General features: G+C 45.3%; 1 protein-coding gene across 6 annotated transcripts in view; it reads right to left on the bottom strand.

Moving 5' to 3' along the window:
- Positions 1-383: 383 nt before the first annotated feature.
- The window catches only part of LOC133628477 (zinc finger RNA-binding protein-like), a 66299-nt gene continuing 50454 nt past the window's right edge, over positions 384-16228 (bottom strand). For 4 of the 6 annotated variants that reach the window (XM_062016675.1, XM_062016679.1, XM_062016674.1 and 1 more), the window contains 3 exons: positions 4202-4313; positions 3996-4093; positions 384-3361 (listed from right to left, as the gene is read on the bottom strand). In XM_062016675.1, the coding sequence (XP_061872659.1) occupies positions 3182-3361; positions 3996-4093; positions 4202-4313 (390 nt within the window). In that variant the 3' untranslated portion in view covers positions 384-3181. Of the gene's footprint in view, positions 3362-3995; positions 4094-4201; positions 4314-7542; positions 8283-13927; positions 14110-16228 lie in introns of those variants that run through there. The other 2 variants (XM_062016676.1, XM_062016678.1) reach the window with 2 other exon arrangements.

Below are 16228 nucleotides of genomic sequence, written 5' to 3' on the forward strand. Positions count from 1 at the left end.
ATGAGGGGAGAGCAGTGGATGTCATCTACCTTACCCTTAGCAAACCTCTTGACACTGTCTCCCATTATATCTTCATCAGAAAGCTCAGGCAGTATGGCTTGGATGAGTGGACCATAAGGTGGATCGAGAGCTGGCTGAATGACAGAGCCCAGAGGGTGGTGATCAATGGCACAGAATCGAGTTGGAGGCCTGTGGCCAGTGGAGTTCCACAGGGATTGATTCTGGGCCAGTCTTGTTCAACATCTTCATCAACGACCTGGATGAGGGGACAGAGTGTACCCTCAGCAAGTTCACTGATGACACCAAACTGGGAGGACTGGCTGATTCCCCAGAAGGCCGTGCTGCCATTCAGCAGGATCTCAACCAGCTTGAGAGTTGGGCAGAGAGGAACCTCATGAGGTTCAACAAGGACAAGTGCAGAGTCCTGCATCTGGGAAGGAACAACCCCCATGCACCAGTACAGGCTGGAGATTGACCTGCTGGAGAGCAGCTCTGCAGAGAGAGACTTGGGAGTCCTACGTGATAATAAACTAACCATGAGCCAGCAATGTTCCCTCGTGGCCAAGAAGGCCAATGGCATTCTGGTATGCATCAAGAAGAGTGTGTCCAGGAAGTCAAGGGAGGTTCTGCTCCCCCTTTACTGTGCCCTGGTGAGGTCTCATCTGGAGTACTGTGTCCCGTTTTGGGCTCGTCAGCTCACGAGGGACAGGGAAGTGCTGGAGAGAGTCCAATGCAGGGGCACTAAGATGATCAGGAGACTCAAACATCTGTTTTATGATGAAAGGCTGCGGGTTCTGAGACTGTTCAGCCTGGAGGAGACTAAGGGGGGACCTCATTAATACTTACAAATATTTGAAAGGTGCATGTCAAGGGGATGAGGTAGTCCTTTTTTCTGTACTGTCCAGTGAGAGGAAGAGGGGTAATGGACAAAAGCTGGAACACTAAAAGTTCCACTTAAAACTTAAGGAAAAACTTCTTTACTGTGAGGGTGACGGAGCACTGGAACAGGTTGCCAAGGGAAGTTGTGGAGTCTCCTTCTCTGGAGGTTTTCAAACTCTGCCTAGACACGTTCCTGAGTTACCTGATCTAGGCGGACCTGCTTGAGTATGGGGGTTGGACTATATGATCTTTAGAGGTCCCTTCTAACCCCTACACCATTCTGTGATAACTAAATAAAAGAGAGGAACAAATAGTATGAAAATCTCAAGTGACTCACAGTGCAATTGTTCACCACCCGCTGACGGATGCCTCAGCAATGATCTACTCCTTGCTCACCAACTCCCCCAGTTTATATGCTGGGTGTGACATTCTATGGTATGGAATAGCTCCTTGGGCTGGTTTGAGTCAGCTCTCCTGGCCATGCTCCCTTCCAGCTCTTGTGCACCTCCTTACTGGCACAGCATGGGAAACTGAAAAATCCTTCACTTAGGATAAGCCCTACTTAGCAACAAGTAAAACAAGTACATCCAAAACATAGTACTGTACCAGCTACTCCTTGTCAAGTTGCACTCTGATGCTTGTAGAATACTATATTAAATTAAGACTTCCTCTACTTTTCTGAAATATTGTATTTTTATTCCACAGGCCCATGCTGTTAGCAGTAGGTGTTGCAAACAAAAACATTCCCCTAACTCCAAGAGTTATTTATTAAAAAAAGTGAAAGATAAATTCAACCTCAAAATGAAACAATGAAATAATGAAAAATGAAATAAATTGTACCAGAAATAACAAGTGATCTTTGTAATGTGCAAGACTCTCCTATAGCCATTGATGGAAGTAGTTACCAGAATGTTAGCCTATGTTAATCTCTGCATTTTATGGGTTTGTAACAAAGCATAATACACATTGAACAGAATGAGTGAAACTTCAGTTTCCAGTGTATAATGAATTTTAGTAATTTAATATATTTTTATTTGCGTATTCCACTCTAGTGCTGTGACAACAAATCACAACTATGTACCAGAGTATATATCAACAACATGATGTAACTTTACATCACTGTTATTTAGCTTTATGCAAGACATAAGTATACACCATGGCCACATCAAATAATTAATTTTCTGGGTTTTTTTCTTTGATAATTTTCACTTTTTCAGTAATACTTCCTTTTAAAAAATTTGAGTTATTGAAAAAATAACAGAATGTTTATACAGGAATAGTTATAAGGAATAACTTTACATGCACTGATATGACAATCATTTATGTTTAAGGGCTGAGAGGCATTAATATCAAATCAACACAGTTGACTGAGAAGAATGACTAGCGTGCTGCTTCTTGTATGTTGAGAAAAGAAATTCAGGAAGTTATTTTTTGGCCTTGCTATGACACAAAGTCAATCATATAAAGACCTATGCATTTAACCTAAAATGATAGTTTTAGTCCTTCTATTAAAAACAAAAATATCATGCAAAACTTTGATCAATTATGTATCTGTTTTAAAACTGTTGCAAGATCATACTGTAAATATTAGCTTTTATACTGCTAATGCACAACTAACAGCAAACTTGATTAGATTAACATACATTTGCCTTATTTACACTGTTATATCACACTAAGGAGACAAATGCTACAAGATTGGCAAAATCATTTGATTCTGAGCACTCAAATGGCAGGATAATTATGAGTTGTAACCCCTTCATATTTAGGAAAAAAACCCAAAACCAACATAATCCTGCAGTGTCACTTTACAAAATAAAAGGTGTGTAAAATATTATATAGGAGAACAGTTTATACTAACACAAAGTAACTTATCCAACTAGTGTAAAAGGCAAACAAAAAAACCTTCTAAATAAAAAAGTCAAAATACATACAGCAACAGAAGCAGAAATGCTGCATTAAATACAGTCAAGATAAGACAACACACTTGTTGATAAAAAAAGGAAAAAAAAGAAGAAAAGTTACTGAATTTAGCAACACATTTAAAGAAAATGCAATGAGGAAAAACCCCTCAAGCTATTTTTTTCCAACAACATAGTTTCCATTTGTAGTCTTTCCATCCATACTTTGATACAATACACTCATTAAAATATTCAGAATCTCACACAAGAGCTAGGTTGTTCTCTTCCAAATATAATTACCAAGTTGGTTTTGGATGTTTTAAACAGATATGTCATGTCCATTTAAAATCAAGTCAACAAATACCCTTTATCACCTTCTGTCTTAGCACTGATAACATACATTTTTAAAAGCTATCAAAATCTTTTTTGTCCTTTTTTCCCTCTGCTTCAAATCCATCAACCCCATCACCGTCCCTTCTCCTTTTACGATTATTATGGATGTTGAAGCATTGGTTCATCTGTGGTAATGGATCCATTCCTAAAACTTTGTGTATTTGACGAAATGCAAGAAGTCTCAGTGCAAACTAGAAAAAGGATAGAAAGAAGATATCTCTGTTAGAAACAAATGACAATTTGGAATACTTTGTCAAACAATTAATGAAGAACATTACTGGTGTATGATATTATCTGTAGCTGTAGCTCTTATGCTGGACTTACAGTGAAGCTTCCAAGGCTTGTCACATGTCCCCTTACACATTAGTAATCTTTAGCAAAACGTTAAGATGAAGAGGTAGGAGCAGTAATCTCTTAAGTTGCAAGTGTGGATGGTTAATAAGTAAGTGGATACAATAAATATTAAAAATTACACAGATTTATTTCTGATATTAAATGCCAATGGAATTTTAAATCTAATAATACACTGCTGTAGAATGGACTTTTTTACAGATATATATAAATTGGAGTGTTTCAAACTTTTCAGGAAAATACATTAATTTTAGTGCAAAAATGAACACTATTATACATCCTCTATTGTGACATTTTCATTGCCTTGCTTAAGATTTATCATCTGAAAGACTGAACTGTATTATAAGAAAAAAAAATAATGTCCACCATATAGCTCCATTAAAAACAAAAGAAAACAAATTCAAACAAAAAAAAACCCAAATCACCCCAGAAATAGACATCAAATTTAGTTACTTCATACATGTTTTCCTTTACCTGTGCACTTGAAGTAATATCCTCTCGTTGCTGATCTGTCATTAAAACAAGTGTATCGAAAGGATCTTTCTCACAAGGGTCCAGAAGTCCAGGACCATCTACAACAGAGAGTAATTAATAGCACACCTCTACCTTATTTCAACCAGGACTACAGATTTAACATCAGTTAAGCATAAGTATACAAATACTGATTAAATGCCACTTGCCTTTAAGGATGATTCCTGAAGATATACACTCAAAAACTCTTCTCAGTGCATCCCCAGGACTCTGTGGTCCAGTAGCACCGCTAATTGCTTTTTCCACAAGTAACTCCATCGCCTAGACCAACAATAAGAAAATCCAAACAATTTAGAAGACTTAAAAAAGCTACTACTGTTATGTAATATAGAACTTTTGATTCTGGAATTTTGAAGAACATTACTGTGCTGGTTTTGGCCAGGACAGAGTTAATTTTCTTCATAGCAGCTAGTATGGGCCCATGCTTTGGATTTGTTCTGAAAACAGTGTTGACAATACAGGGTTGTTTTCATTATTGTTGAGCAGTGCTTACAGAGAGTCAGGGCCTTTTCTGCCTCTCACCCCCCGACCCCCTGCTGCAAGTAGGCTGAGGGTGCACAAGAAGTTGGGAGAGGACACAGCTGGGACAGTTGACCCCAGTTGACTCCAGACCACAGAATGTCACGCTCAGCTTATAAAGCCGGGGGAAGGAGGGGAACGTTCAGTGTTTGTCTTACCAAGTAACCATTATGCATGATGGAGCCGTTTCCTGGAGATGGCTTAAAATCTGCCTAGTGATGGGAAGTGAGGAATTCCTTGTTTTGCTTTGCTTGCCTGTGTGGCTTTTGCTTTATCTATTAACTGGTCTTTATCTCAACCCAGGAGTTTTCTCACTTTTACTGTTATGATTCTCTTCCACCTCCCAATGGAGGGGAATGAGCGAGCGGCTGTGTGGAGATTAGCCACTTACTGGGGTTAAACCATGAAAACTGCACATCACAGAATGTGCAAAAAAATAGATATCTTATAATGATGAAAATAAACCTGCTGCAAGATTAATATTGAGTACTGATACTGACATGCTTTTTCTCTGAAAATATATACAATAGTAGTCTACATATGCAGGAAGACAACTGTCATGGCTTGGCCCAGCTAGCACAGCAGCACCATGACAGTCTCTCGCTCTGTGCCCCCATTCACCCCTACCCTCGTTAGGATGGCAGAAGCCCCAGTGAAATGGAAGTAAAAAGATAAGCAAGGTTGTTGTGGGCAGGGAGGGCTCGCTGCCAATTACAGTTCCGGGCAAAACAGACTCCACTACTCAACTTAGAGAGGAAAGTAGGAAAGTTTATTCTACTACCTACAAGAAACAGGACAGAACAAAAAGTAAAAAGGGATTAGGATGATTGAGAAAATTACAACCAGCATTTTAAGATCTCCCTCCCCCATCCCTCCTTTCTTCCCGGGCCCAGCTCATTGCTTCCCATATCTCTACCTCCTCCCCCCTCAATGGCTCAGGGGGGCAGGGAATGGGGAATGTGCTCAGTCTCTCACAGATGGGCTCTGCTGCTTCTCTCTGCTCAGATGAGGATGACTCCTGGCATTCTTTCCCTGCTCCAATACGGGGTCCCTCCCCCAGGACATAGTCCTTAACAAACTTCTCTGGTGTGGGTTATTCCCAACAGTTGCGGCTTCTGCTGATACAGGGTCCCTCACATGGGATGCAGTCCTTAGTGAATATCTCTGGCATGAAATCTTTGCCATGGTTGCAGTTTCTGCAGTTATAGGGTCCCTCCCTCAGGACATGGCCTCTTCTAGGCATAAGTTTAATGAGCTACTTTGTGAGTTCCTCCCCATAGTTACAACTTATGTGAATATTGTGTCCCTTCCATGGGACACAGACTGCTCTGGTCATAGTGATAAAGAGTCCCTCCCTCAGGACACGGCCTCTTCTGGCCATAGTTTTAAAGTTTTCTGGCTCGGGGTCGGTAGTGAAGTGATTGAGTCCCTCCCACGGGACATCGCCTCCTCCAGCCATAGTCACTGTCCCTGGCACGGGGCCTTTAATTAAGTGAATCTCTGCCCCTGGCTCCGGGTTCTTAGCAGAATGAGTCTCTGTCCCTGGTCCGGGGTCAACTTTAGCAACATGAGTCTCTGCCACTGATATGGGGTCTTTAAAGAAATGCAAACAAATTACTGCTTCACCAGTTCTCTCCATAGAATGCAGGGGAGTCTCTGCTCCAGCACACCTCCTCCTCTCTTTCATCACTAACCTTGGAGTTTGCATGGTTGTTTTTCTCACTCTTCCTACTCCTTGCACCACCATCAGCCAAAGAAAAAGAAGAGACAGAAGAAGGAAGAAACAGGAAGGAGGAAAAAGCCTCCCCTTCTGGTTTCTTCTTAAAAAGTGATCATGGAGGCGTCTAATTGGCTCAGCCCCAGAAGTGAGTCTGGCTCAGAGCTGGGGAGAGTTTCAAGCAACTACTTACAGGAGCCATCTTTACAGCCCCTTCCCCCTTACCAGAAACGGCTATCATGTCAAACCATGACATTCCACCCCTCACCTTTGCGAATCACTTTTTAAGGAGTTGTTAAAAATCCACCCCTCGTCCCTTCACCAGAGGTAGAACCACCGAAGACCTCATTAGTCAGCAGCACATTTCATGTTTTGCCCGTTACCGCTCCCAATTAATATCCTTATCTCAAATTTAATCTCCAATGCTTCAAGCCTCACAAGACTGTGTCACGTCGGGCACCAAAAATGTCGTGGTTTGGCCCAGCTAGCACAGCAGCACCATGACGGTCTCTTGCTCAGTGCCCCCATTCACCCCCACAACTTGTCCAGACATTTTTTTTTTTGAGAGCACGAAACATGGTGGATCACCAGAATCTGTCAGCCACATGAATAAGTAGCACACAGTATGAAACAATGAATTTGATTCATCTAATGAAATTAATAGGATGCTACAGAGAAATTATTTTTTTCTACAAGAATACAGAAATACAGTACCTCATCTATGTGTCTTTTAAGTGTCTCTAGGGATGGTGACTCCACCATCTCCCTGGGCAGCCCATTCCAATGCTTAATAATTCCCTCAGTGAAAAAGTTCTTCCTCATGTCCAGTCTAAACTTCCCCTGGAGCAACTTGAGCCCATTTCCTCTTTTCCTATCATTCATTATTGGAGAGAAGAGATCAACTCCCACTTCACTCCAACTCCCTTTCAGGTAGCTGTAGAGAGTGACCATATCTCCTCTCCTCTCTAGGCTAAACATCCCCAGATCCCTCAGCTGCTCCTCATAAGACTTGTTCTCCAGTCCCTTCACCAGCTTTGTTACCCATCTCTGGACACACTCCAGCACCTCCATGTCCTTCTTGTAGTGAGGGGTCCAGAACTGGAGACAGGATTCAAGGTGTGGCCTTGCCAGCACCAAGTACAAGGGGACAATCACCTCCTTGGTCCTGCTAGCCACACTATTTCAAGCCAGGATGCCATTGGCCTTCTTGGCCACCTATGCACACTGCTGGCTCATGTTCAACCGGCTGTCAAATAATGCCAAGTGCAGGACCCAGCACTTGGCCTTGTTGAACCTCATAGAATTGGCCTCAGCACACTGATCCAGCCTGTCCAGGTCCCTCTGAAGAGACTTCCTGCCCTCAAACACTTCTATGTACCTGCCCAGCTTTCTATCATCAGCAAATTTACTTAGGGTACATTTGATTCTCTCATTTAGATCATTGATAAAGATGTTAAATAAAACAGGCCCCAACACTGAGCCCTGGGGAACACCACTGGTGACCAGCTGCCAACTGGATTTAGCTCCATTCACCACCACTTCCTGGGCCCAGCCATCCAGTCAGTTTTCCATCCATGTCAGAGTATATCCATCCAAGCCATGGGCAGTCAGTTTCTCCAGGAGGATGCTATGGGAGACTGTGTCAAAGGCCTTACTAAAGTCCAGGAAGATCACATCCACAGCTTTTCCCTCATCCACTAAGCAGGTCATCTTGTCATAGAAGGAGATCAGATTGGTCAAACAGGACCTGCCCTTCATGAAGCCATGTTGACTGGTCCTGAACCCTTGGTTGTCCTCTGTGTGCCTCACAATGGCACTCAGGACGATCTGTTCCATAATCTTCCTTGGCATTGAAATCAGGCTGAAAGGCCTATAGTTCCCAGGATCCTCCTTCTGGCCTTTCTTGTAGATGGGTGTTACATTTGCCATCCTCCAGTTCAGTGGGACCTTCTCAGTGAGCCAGGACTGCTGGTAGATGATGGAGAGCAGCAAATCTGAAGTTCACAGCAAATTTTTTACTAGATATAGGCTAACACTAAAGCAGATGTTAAGTGTAACAAAACTTTGTTGATAAACAGGTTTTCTAAGATTTACACATTTTAAATGGTTTAAATGATTAGTTCTATTTTAAATAGGTTTTTTTTTTTCTGTGAAGACTTCATTTCCTTTAATTAGACTCTTATTTTTTCTAGAAAAACCTATAAAAGATATTTGCAAAACTAAAGAATGCTTTTTTGGCATTAAAATGATATTTCAATACCACCTCTTTGACAAGTTCAATTTTCAAACATTGTGTGCCTCTTGGTTTTTTTGAGTGTTGTGGTTCAGGCCCAGCCAGCAACAAAGCACCACACAGCCTCTTGCTCACTTCCCTCCCCTCCCCATACATCCCCACCTTCCTTACGATGGCAGAAGACCAAGGACAAAAGATAACATTGTGGCTTGAGAAAAGGGGCAGGGAGGGCTCACTGCCAATTACAGTTCCAGGCAAAATTGACTCAACTACTTGACTTAGAGAGGAAAGTAATAAAACTTTATTCTACTACCTACAAGAAACAGAACAGAAAGCAAAAACAGAACAGGATGATGAGAGAAATACAGCTGGCACTTTAAGATCTCCTTCACTCACCCCTCCCCTCTTTCTGGACTGTCATGGTTTAGCAAGGAGCTGGTTTTGCTTGATAACAGGGGGAGCGGGTTGCAGTGAAGACCCGGTAAAGAGTTTTTGGACTCTCCCCTGGCTCCTGGGTTCAGACCCACCTCCAGCCCAGCTGGGCCAATCTGGCGCCTCTGCGATCACTATTTAGGGGACGGGAATTTGAAGTGCTTGCAGGAGGTGTAAGAGTGATACAAGATGGAGGCGACCACGTGGACCCCGCAGTCAGAGAAGGAGGAAGGAAGGTGGAGCACCAGACCAGAGACCCCTCTGGAACCCATGGTGATAGCGTAGGCTGTACCCCTGCAACCCATGCAGGGCCGTGGCAAGACTGAGAGCCATCAGCAGCACTGTGTGAGTGCACCCAGACAGGCGAGAGACTGTGTGAGGAGGCGGCCATGACGCAGGCCGTGCTGGAGAGCCTGCGGGCCGCAGAGCAGACCCACACAAGAGGCAGAAAGGAGCTGCAGCCTTTGGGATAAATGCATGTCGGAACAGCCCGTGCAGGGCTGCCATGTGTGTGAGGTACCCCATGGAGGTGCAGGGAGAACTGGTGCAGATCCCACCTGCCCTGAGGAGAGACAAAGGGCAGAAGCTATCAGGAATAGACTGACTGAAACCCACATTCCCTGCCTCCCTGAGCCATTCAGGGGGGAGGAGGTAAAGACACCGGGATCAGGACTTTGAGCCTGGGAAAAGGGTGGGGAGAAGGTGGTCTTAAAGGGCTGGTTGGACTCTTCATCATTGTACCGCTCTGTGTTGTTTTATATTGGTTATGTTTTGGGGTTTTATGGTTATGCTTTAGTTGGTGTTGCATTAAATTATTTTCTGTTTTCTTCCCCAAGCGAGTAGCCTGGTCTGTTGTGTCCTGAACCTTAAGCGACAATTTAGCTCTCCCTGCCCTTTGGCAATCCTCAGGTCTTTGGTACTTGAGGCTAATCGTGGTCTTTTGTTCCCTGATGGGCCTAAACCAGGACATGGACTCAGCTCATTGCTCCTGATATCTCTACCTTCTGTCCCCTCAATGGTGCAGGGAGGCAGAGAATGGGGAATGTGGTCAGTCCCTCACAGATGGTCTCTGCTACTTCTTTCTTCTCAGAGGAGGACGACTTTTCCCATTCTTCCCCTGCTCCAAAGCAGAGTCCCTCCCATGGAATACAGTCCTTAACAAACCTCTTGAGTGTGAGTCCTTCCCAAGGGCTACAGCTCCTCACAAACTCCTCCAGTGTGGGACTCCTTTGCAGCCAGCAGCATTCCAGGCAACTTCTGCTGCAATGCCACTCTCCCACAAATTCATGGTCTCCTCCAGGCATAGTCACCACCTGTGGCATGGGGTCCTCCATGAACTGCCATCAGATCTCAGCTTCACCATTCCTCTCCACTGGTTGCAGGAAGATAGCCTGCTATCTCACCATAGGATGCAGGGAGGTCTCTGCTCCAGCACACCTCCTCTCTTCCTTCACTGACCTTGGAGTCCACATGGTTGCTTCTCTCTTCTCCGACTCTTTCCACCACCAGTCATAAAAGAAGGAAGAACAGGAAGAACCACCCTCCTCTTCCATCTGCTTCTTCTTAAAAAGTGATCACAGAGGTGCCCAATTGGCTCAGCCCCAGAAGTGGGTCTGACAGAATCAGGGAAAGTTTTGAGCCACTTCTTATAGGAGCCATCTTTATAGCCCCTTCCCCATTACAGGAATGGCTCCACACAAACCCATGACAGGGAGTTAGTTTTTTGGTTCCTCTCCCAAGTCTACAGTTTTTCAAATGCTATATTTATTTTTATTTTCCAAAAGTAAATGTCTTTTCTAATGCATCTAAGTAACTATAAGCAGTGTTGATTACAAACCTTCAGTAAGGGTGCCCATTATTTTAGCTCAGTTTAACTGACAAATTTTCATTCTTGAGCATGGTATTTTATACTCTCACTGTATTACTCAGGATCAAGCTTTTGAGTTTTATCAACAGTAATTTAGTTCCTTTGAAGCATTGTGGTGGTTTAGCCCTGGCTGAACAATAATCAAACCACCCAGTTACTCACTCCTCCCCACCTTAGCAGGATGGGGAATAGAATCAAGAGAGTTCTAAAACTTTGTGGGTTGAGATAAGGACAATTTAATAGAACACCACAAAGAGTAGGCAGTTACAAAAGCACATATAAAAAAACGAGCAATGCCTGGTGTAACTGCTCACCACCCGACGCTCAGTCTACAAACAGAACCACAATTCCCACATTTAGCACAGCACCAGCCTGGCCTGGCCTGGCCTACTGCCCTTATATCCTAAGCATGAGGTCACATGGGATTGAATAGCTCGGCCCCGCCCCCTGGCGGCAGCTAGGGAGAGTTAACCCTATCCCAGCCAAACCCAGGACAAGTATGAAGGAAAATACAGCAGGAAAGAAAAAAAGCAGATCCTGTTCCTGCATTTATTTAAGTCTACTTCTTTTGGATTCTTATACAATATACTGAAGTCCACAACTTAATGCTAGGAAAATGTGAATTATGATGCCCTGGTGTTTATGTGTGTAAAAGGCTGGAATTTAGGTTAATAAACAAATCAGCCTTGAACATTAGTTCCTTCTAACTTGTAGGAACATGACTAAAGTCTAATTTGGTTTTTATTTTTAGGTAGAGGCTGATACTAATGTCTGTGTTTAAACTTCCTAATATTTTCTTTTATTAGAGCTACTTCGGCTCTTTCTGAAAAGCTCTAGCATCTCTTTGGCTTGTAACAGGCTTCTAGCATATAGGTCAGGAGAAGTTTTGTATCCATAAACAAATATTTCTCTGATCTACAAAATTTCATGTGTGACGGTGAGAAATTACATATATTTAGAATCATAGAATGGTAGAGTTGGAAGGGACCTTTAGAGATCATCTAGTCCAACCCCCCTGCAGAAGCAGGGTCACCTAGATCAGGTCACATAGGAACATGTCCAGGTGGGTCTTGAAGACCTCCAAGGAAGGACACTCCACAACCTCCCTGGGCAGCCTGTTTCACTGCTCTGTCACCCTCACAATGAAATAGTTTTTTCTTATGTTTAAGTGGAACTTTTTGTGTTCCACCTTCATCCCATTACCCCTTGTCCTGTTGCTAGCTACTATAGAAAAAAGGGTTGTCCCAACCTCCTAACACTCACCCTTTAGATATTTATAAAGGTTAATAAGATCTCCCATCAATATCCTCTTCTCCAGACTAAACAGCCCCAGTCCCCGCAGCCTTTCCTCATATGAAAGATGTTCCATTCCCCTGATCATCTTGGTGGCCCTGCGCTGGACTCTCTCCAGCACTTCCCTGTCCCTCTTGAGATGAGGAGCCCAGAACTGGACACAGTACTCCAGATGATGTCTCACCAGGACAGAGTAGAGAGGGAGAAGAACCTCCCTTGACCTGCTGGCCACACTCTTCTTAATGCACCCCAGAATGCCATTCACCTTCTTGGCCATGAGGGCACATTGCTGGCTCATATTTATCTTATTATCAATCAGAACTCCCAGGTCTCTCTCTGCAGAGCTGCTCTTTAGCAGTTCGACCCCCAGCCTGTACTGGTACGTGGGGTTGTTTCTTCCCAGATGCAGGACTCTGCACTTGTCCTTGTTGAACCTCATGAGGTTCCTCTCTGCCCAACTCTCAAGCCAGTCGAGATCCCGCTGAATGGCAGCACAGCCTTCTGGGGAATCAGCCAGTCCTCCCAGTTTGGTGTCATCAGTGAACTTTCTGAGGGTACACTCTGTCCCCTCATTCAGGTCGTAGATGAAGATGTTGAACAAGACTGGCCCCAGAACCGATCCCTGTGAAACTCCACTGGACACAGGCCTCCATCTCGGTTCTGTGCCAGTGATCACCACCCTCTGGGTTCTGTCATTCAGCCAGCTCTCCATCCACCTCACTGTCCACTCATCCAAGCCATACTGCCTGAGCTTTCTGATGAGGATGTTATGGGAGACAGTGTCAAAAGCCTTGCTGAAGTCAAGGTAGATGACATCCGCTGCTCTCCCCTCATCCAGCAAGCCGGTTATGCACTCATAGAAGGCTATCGGGTTAGTCATACAGGATTTCCCCTTGGCGAATCCATGTTGACTCCCCTTGATAACCATCTTATCCTTCATATGTTCAGTGATAACATTCAGGATGAGTTGTTCCATCACTTCTCCAGGGATGGAGGTGAGGCTGACCAGCCTGTAGTTTCCTGGGTCATCCTTCCTGCCCTTTTTGAAGACTGGAGTGACCCTGGCCTTTCTCCAGTCCTCAGGCACCTCGCCTGTCCTCTATGATTGTTCAAAAATGATGGAGAGAGGCTTAGCAATCACATCAGTCAGCTCTCTCAGCACTCTAGGATGCATCCCATCAGGACCCATTGACTTATGAGCCTTAAGTTTGCCCAACAAGTCTTTAACCTCTTCCTCTTCCACCCAGGGCAAGTCCTCTGCTGTCCTAGCCATCCTGTTATCCTTGCCGGACTGGGCTTCCCGAGGGTCAGCCTTGGCCGTAAAGACTGAAGCAAAGAAGGCATTCAGTACTTCGGCCTTCTCTGCATCCTCAGACACTAGGGCACCCTCAGCATTTAGCAGAGGGCCCACATTCCCCCTCACCATCCTTCTGCTGCTGATGTACTTGAAAAATGCCTTATTACTGTCCTTAACATCCCTGGCTAAATTTAATTCTAGGAGGGCTCTAGCCTTCCTAGTTGCACCCCTGCATGCCCTGGCAATGTTCCTATAATCTTCACAAGAAGCCAGCCCCTGTTTCCACCTCTCATAGATGGCTGCTGTCTGCCTGAGTTGTCCCAGCAGATCCTTGCTCATCCATGGAGTCCTCCTACCTCCTTTTCCTCCTTTCTTGCACATTGGGACACACTGATCCTGGGCTTGGAGGAAGTGGTGCTTGAATATTGATCATTTCTCATTAGCACTTCTGTCTTCTAGAATCATATCCCATGAGATCCGTCCAAGTAGATCTTTGAAGAGGCCAAAGTTGGCTCACCTGAAATCCAGGGTCACAGCCCTGCTTTGCGTTCTGCCTCTTCCACACAGGATCTTGAACTCTACCATCTCATGGTCACTGCAGCCGAGGTTGCCTCCAACCTTCACATCCCCAACCAGGCCCTCCTTATTTGTCAGTACCACGTCCAGCAGCACACCCCTCCTTGTTGGTTCCTCGATCATCTGCAATAGGAAGTTGTCATCAACAATCTGTAGGAACCTCCTGGAGTATGCATGCTTGGCTGTGTGGCTATCCCAGCAAATATCAGGGTGGTTGATGTCCTCCATGAGGACCAGGGACTGTGATTGTGGGGCAGCTCTCAGCTGTTCGTAGAAGGCCTCATCCACATCCTCCTCCTGATCAGGTGGCCTGTAGCAGACTCCTACAACAATATCACCTGCCTTGCCCTGCTCATTAATTTTTACCCATAAGCACTCTACTCTCTCCTCATCCCCACCTAGTCACAGTTTGGTACACATTAATTGCTCCCTCACATAGAGAGCAACTCCACCTCCACACCTTGTCAGCCTGTCTTTCCTGAACAATACATAACCCTCCATGTCTGTGCTCCATTCATGGTAGCTCTCCCACCACATCTCTGTAACTGCAATGTGGTCGTAGCCCCGCATCTGCACCCACATCTCCAGTTCCTCCTGCTTATTCACCAGGTTGTGTGCATTGGTGTAGAGGCAGCGCAAGGACTTACTCAAACACACAGGTTTCCCTGGACAGGTGCAGGAGGTTCCTCCCCGGTTTGGCTCTTTCTCAGGGTGGTCAGCCTTCCGTATCTCAGCCCAGTGTGCAGATGAAGGGCACTTATCATTGCATTCCCTGTCCTGCCCTGTTTCCCAGATAGAGGGGACAGCTTGTTCTGTTTTGCTTCTCCCCACACCCCCCAAGTCCCTTAGTTTAAAGACCTCTTTATTAAATTTGCTAGTCTACTCCCAAATATTGCAGTGCCTTTACGGGAGAGATGAATCCCATCCCATCCTATCAAGCTGTAGTCCCCAAGGAAGGATCCATTGTCAAAGTACCCAAAGCCTTCCCGCCGGCACCAGTCTCTCAGCCAGGAGTTCACTTGGCTGATTTTTCCTTTACAAACTCCTCCTTTATCTCTAGTGAACAGGACAGAGGAGAAAATAATCTGAGTCCCTCTACCTTTTACCTGCTCCCCCAAGGATTTAAAATCCATCTGGATCCTGGAGATCTCATGCCTCATGACATCATTCATACCTACATGGAACACAAGTAAGGGGTAGTAGCCTGCATCCCTGATGAGTTGTGGCACTCTCTTGGCCACATCCCTGATCTTGGCCCCAGGCAGGCAGCACACCTCTCTTGACTCCCTACCTGCTAAACAGACGGGTCTCTCAGTGCCCCTTAGCAGTGAGTCACCCACAACAAGCACCTGTCGCCTCTTCCTGTGATGTCCATTACCTACTGCAGGTGGAGCAGCTGATGGGTTGTTGAGTGGGTTTTCCCCTTTTGGAGCTTGCTTGTTGAAGTCCCTTGTTGCCAGTGACTCATACTTATTTGTAGTGGGCACTCTGGAAGGAGGGCTTTGAAGACAAGCCTTTGTCTTTCTTTTTTTTTGTAACCAGGGTCCATGACTTATTGGATTCACTGGAGGCTTGCACCTGATTGCGGAAGCCTCCATCTTTCTCCACTTCTTCCCCTCTAATACTACAGAGCCTACTCACACTTTCCTGCAGCTCTTTCACCAGGCGCTGCAGTTCCTGAACTTGAGGGCACCTATGACACATTTTTTGCCTCAGAGGCATAGGTCCCTAAGCAGTCTAAACACTCCCTGCACTCCACCTGCACCGAAGCTTCTCTACTAACCAGCTCTGTCTGGGTGGATGCACTGACCTTCACCTGGGTTTTGTCCACCTGAGCCTTGGCTTTAGTCCTTAGGCGAGTGCTCACCATTTTGCTAGGTTGAAGCTGAAGCTGGGACACTTCTCTGACTTCTGCTTCTCTAAACGGGCCATGGGGTTGTCCCCTGCCTGTCCTCCCTGCTCGCCCTGCCTGCATGAACTGCAGCACCACTCCTGGGTGGCACGTCACTCCCTGTTTGCTGGCCCTGTTAGCCGTTCTCCTGTTCGCTGCGCTCCCAGTTGCTCGAGCTCCCTGGGGGATGATTAAATCCCCTGCGGTTGCTGCGGCTCTGCCTCCCAGCAAGACTGTCCCCCTCGCGAGAGCTGCCTGGTCCTGGCAGCTCTCCTCACTTATCCTCCACTCCCCGTGCTCCAGGAACCCCAGGATTACCTCAATCGGCCACACAGTTGCAAATAAACAAGC

This window comes from Colius striatus, chromosome W, assembly GCF_028858725.1.
Source record: "Colius striatus isolate bColStr4 chromosome W, bColStr4.1.hap1, whole genome shotgun sequence".
NCBI classification, from domain to species: domain Eukaryota; kingdom Metazoa; phylum Chordata; class Aves; order Coliiformes; family Coliidae; genus Colius; species Colius striatus.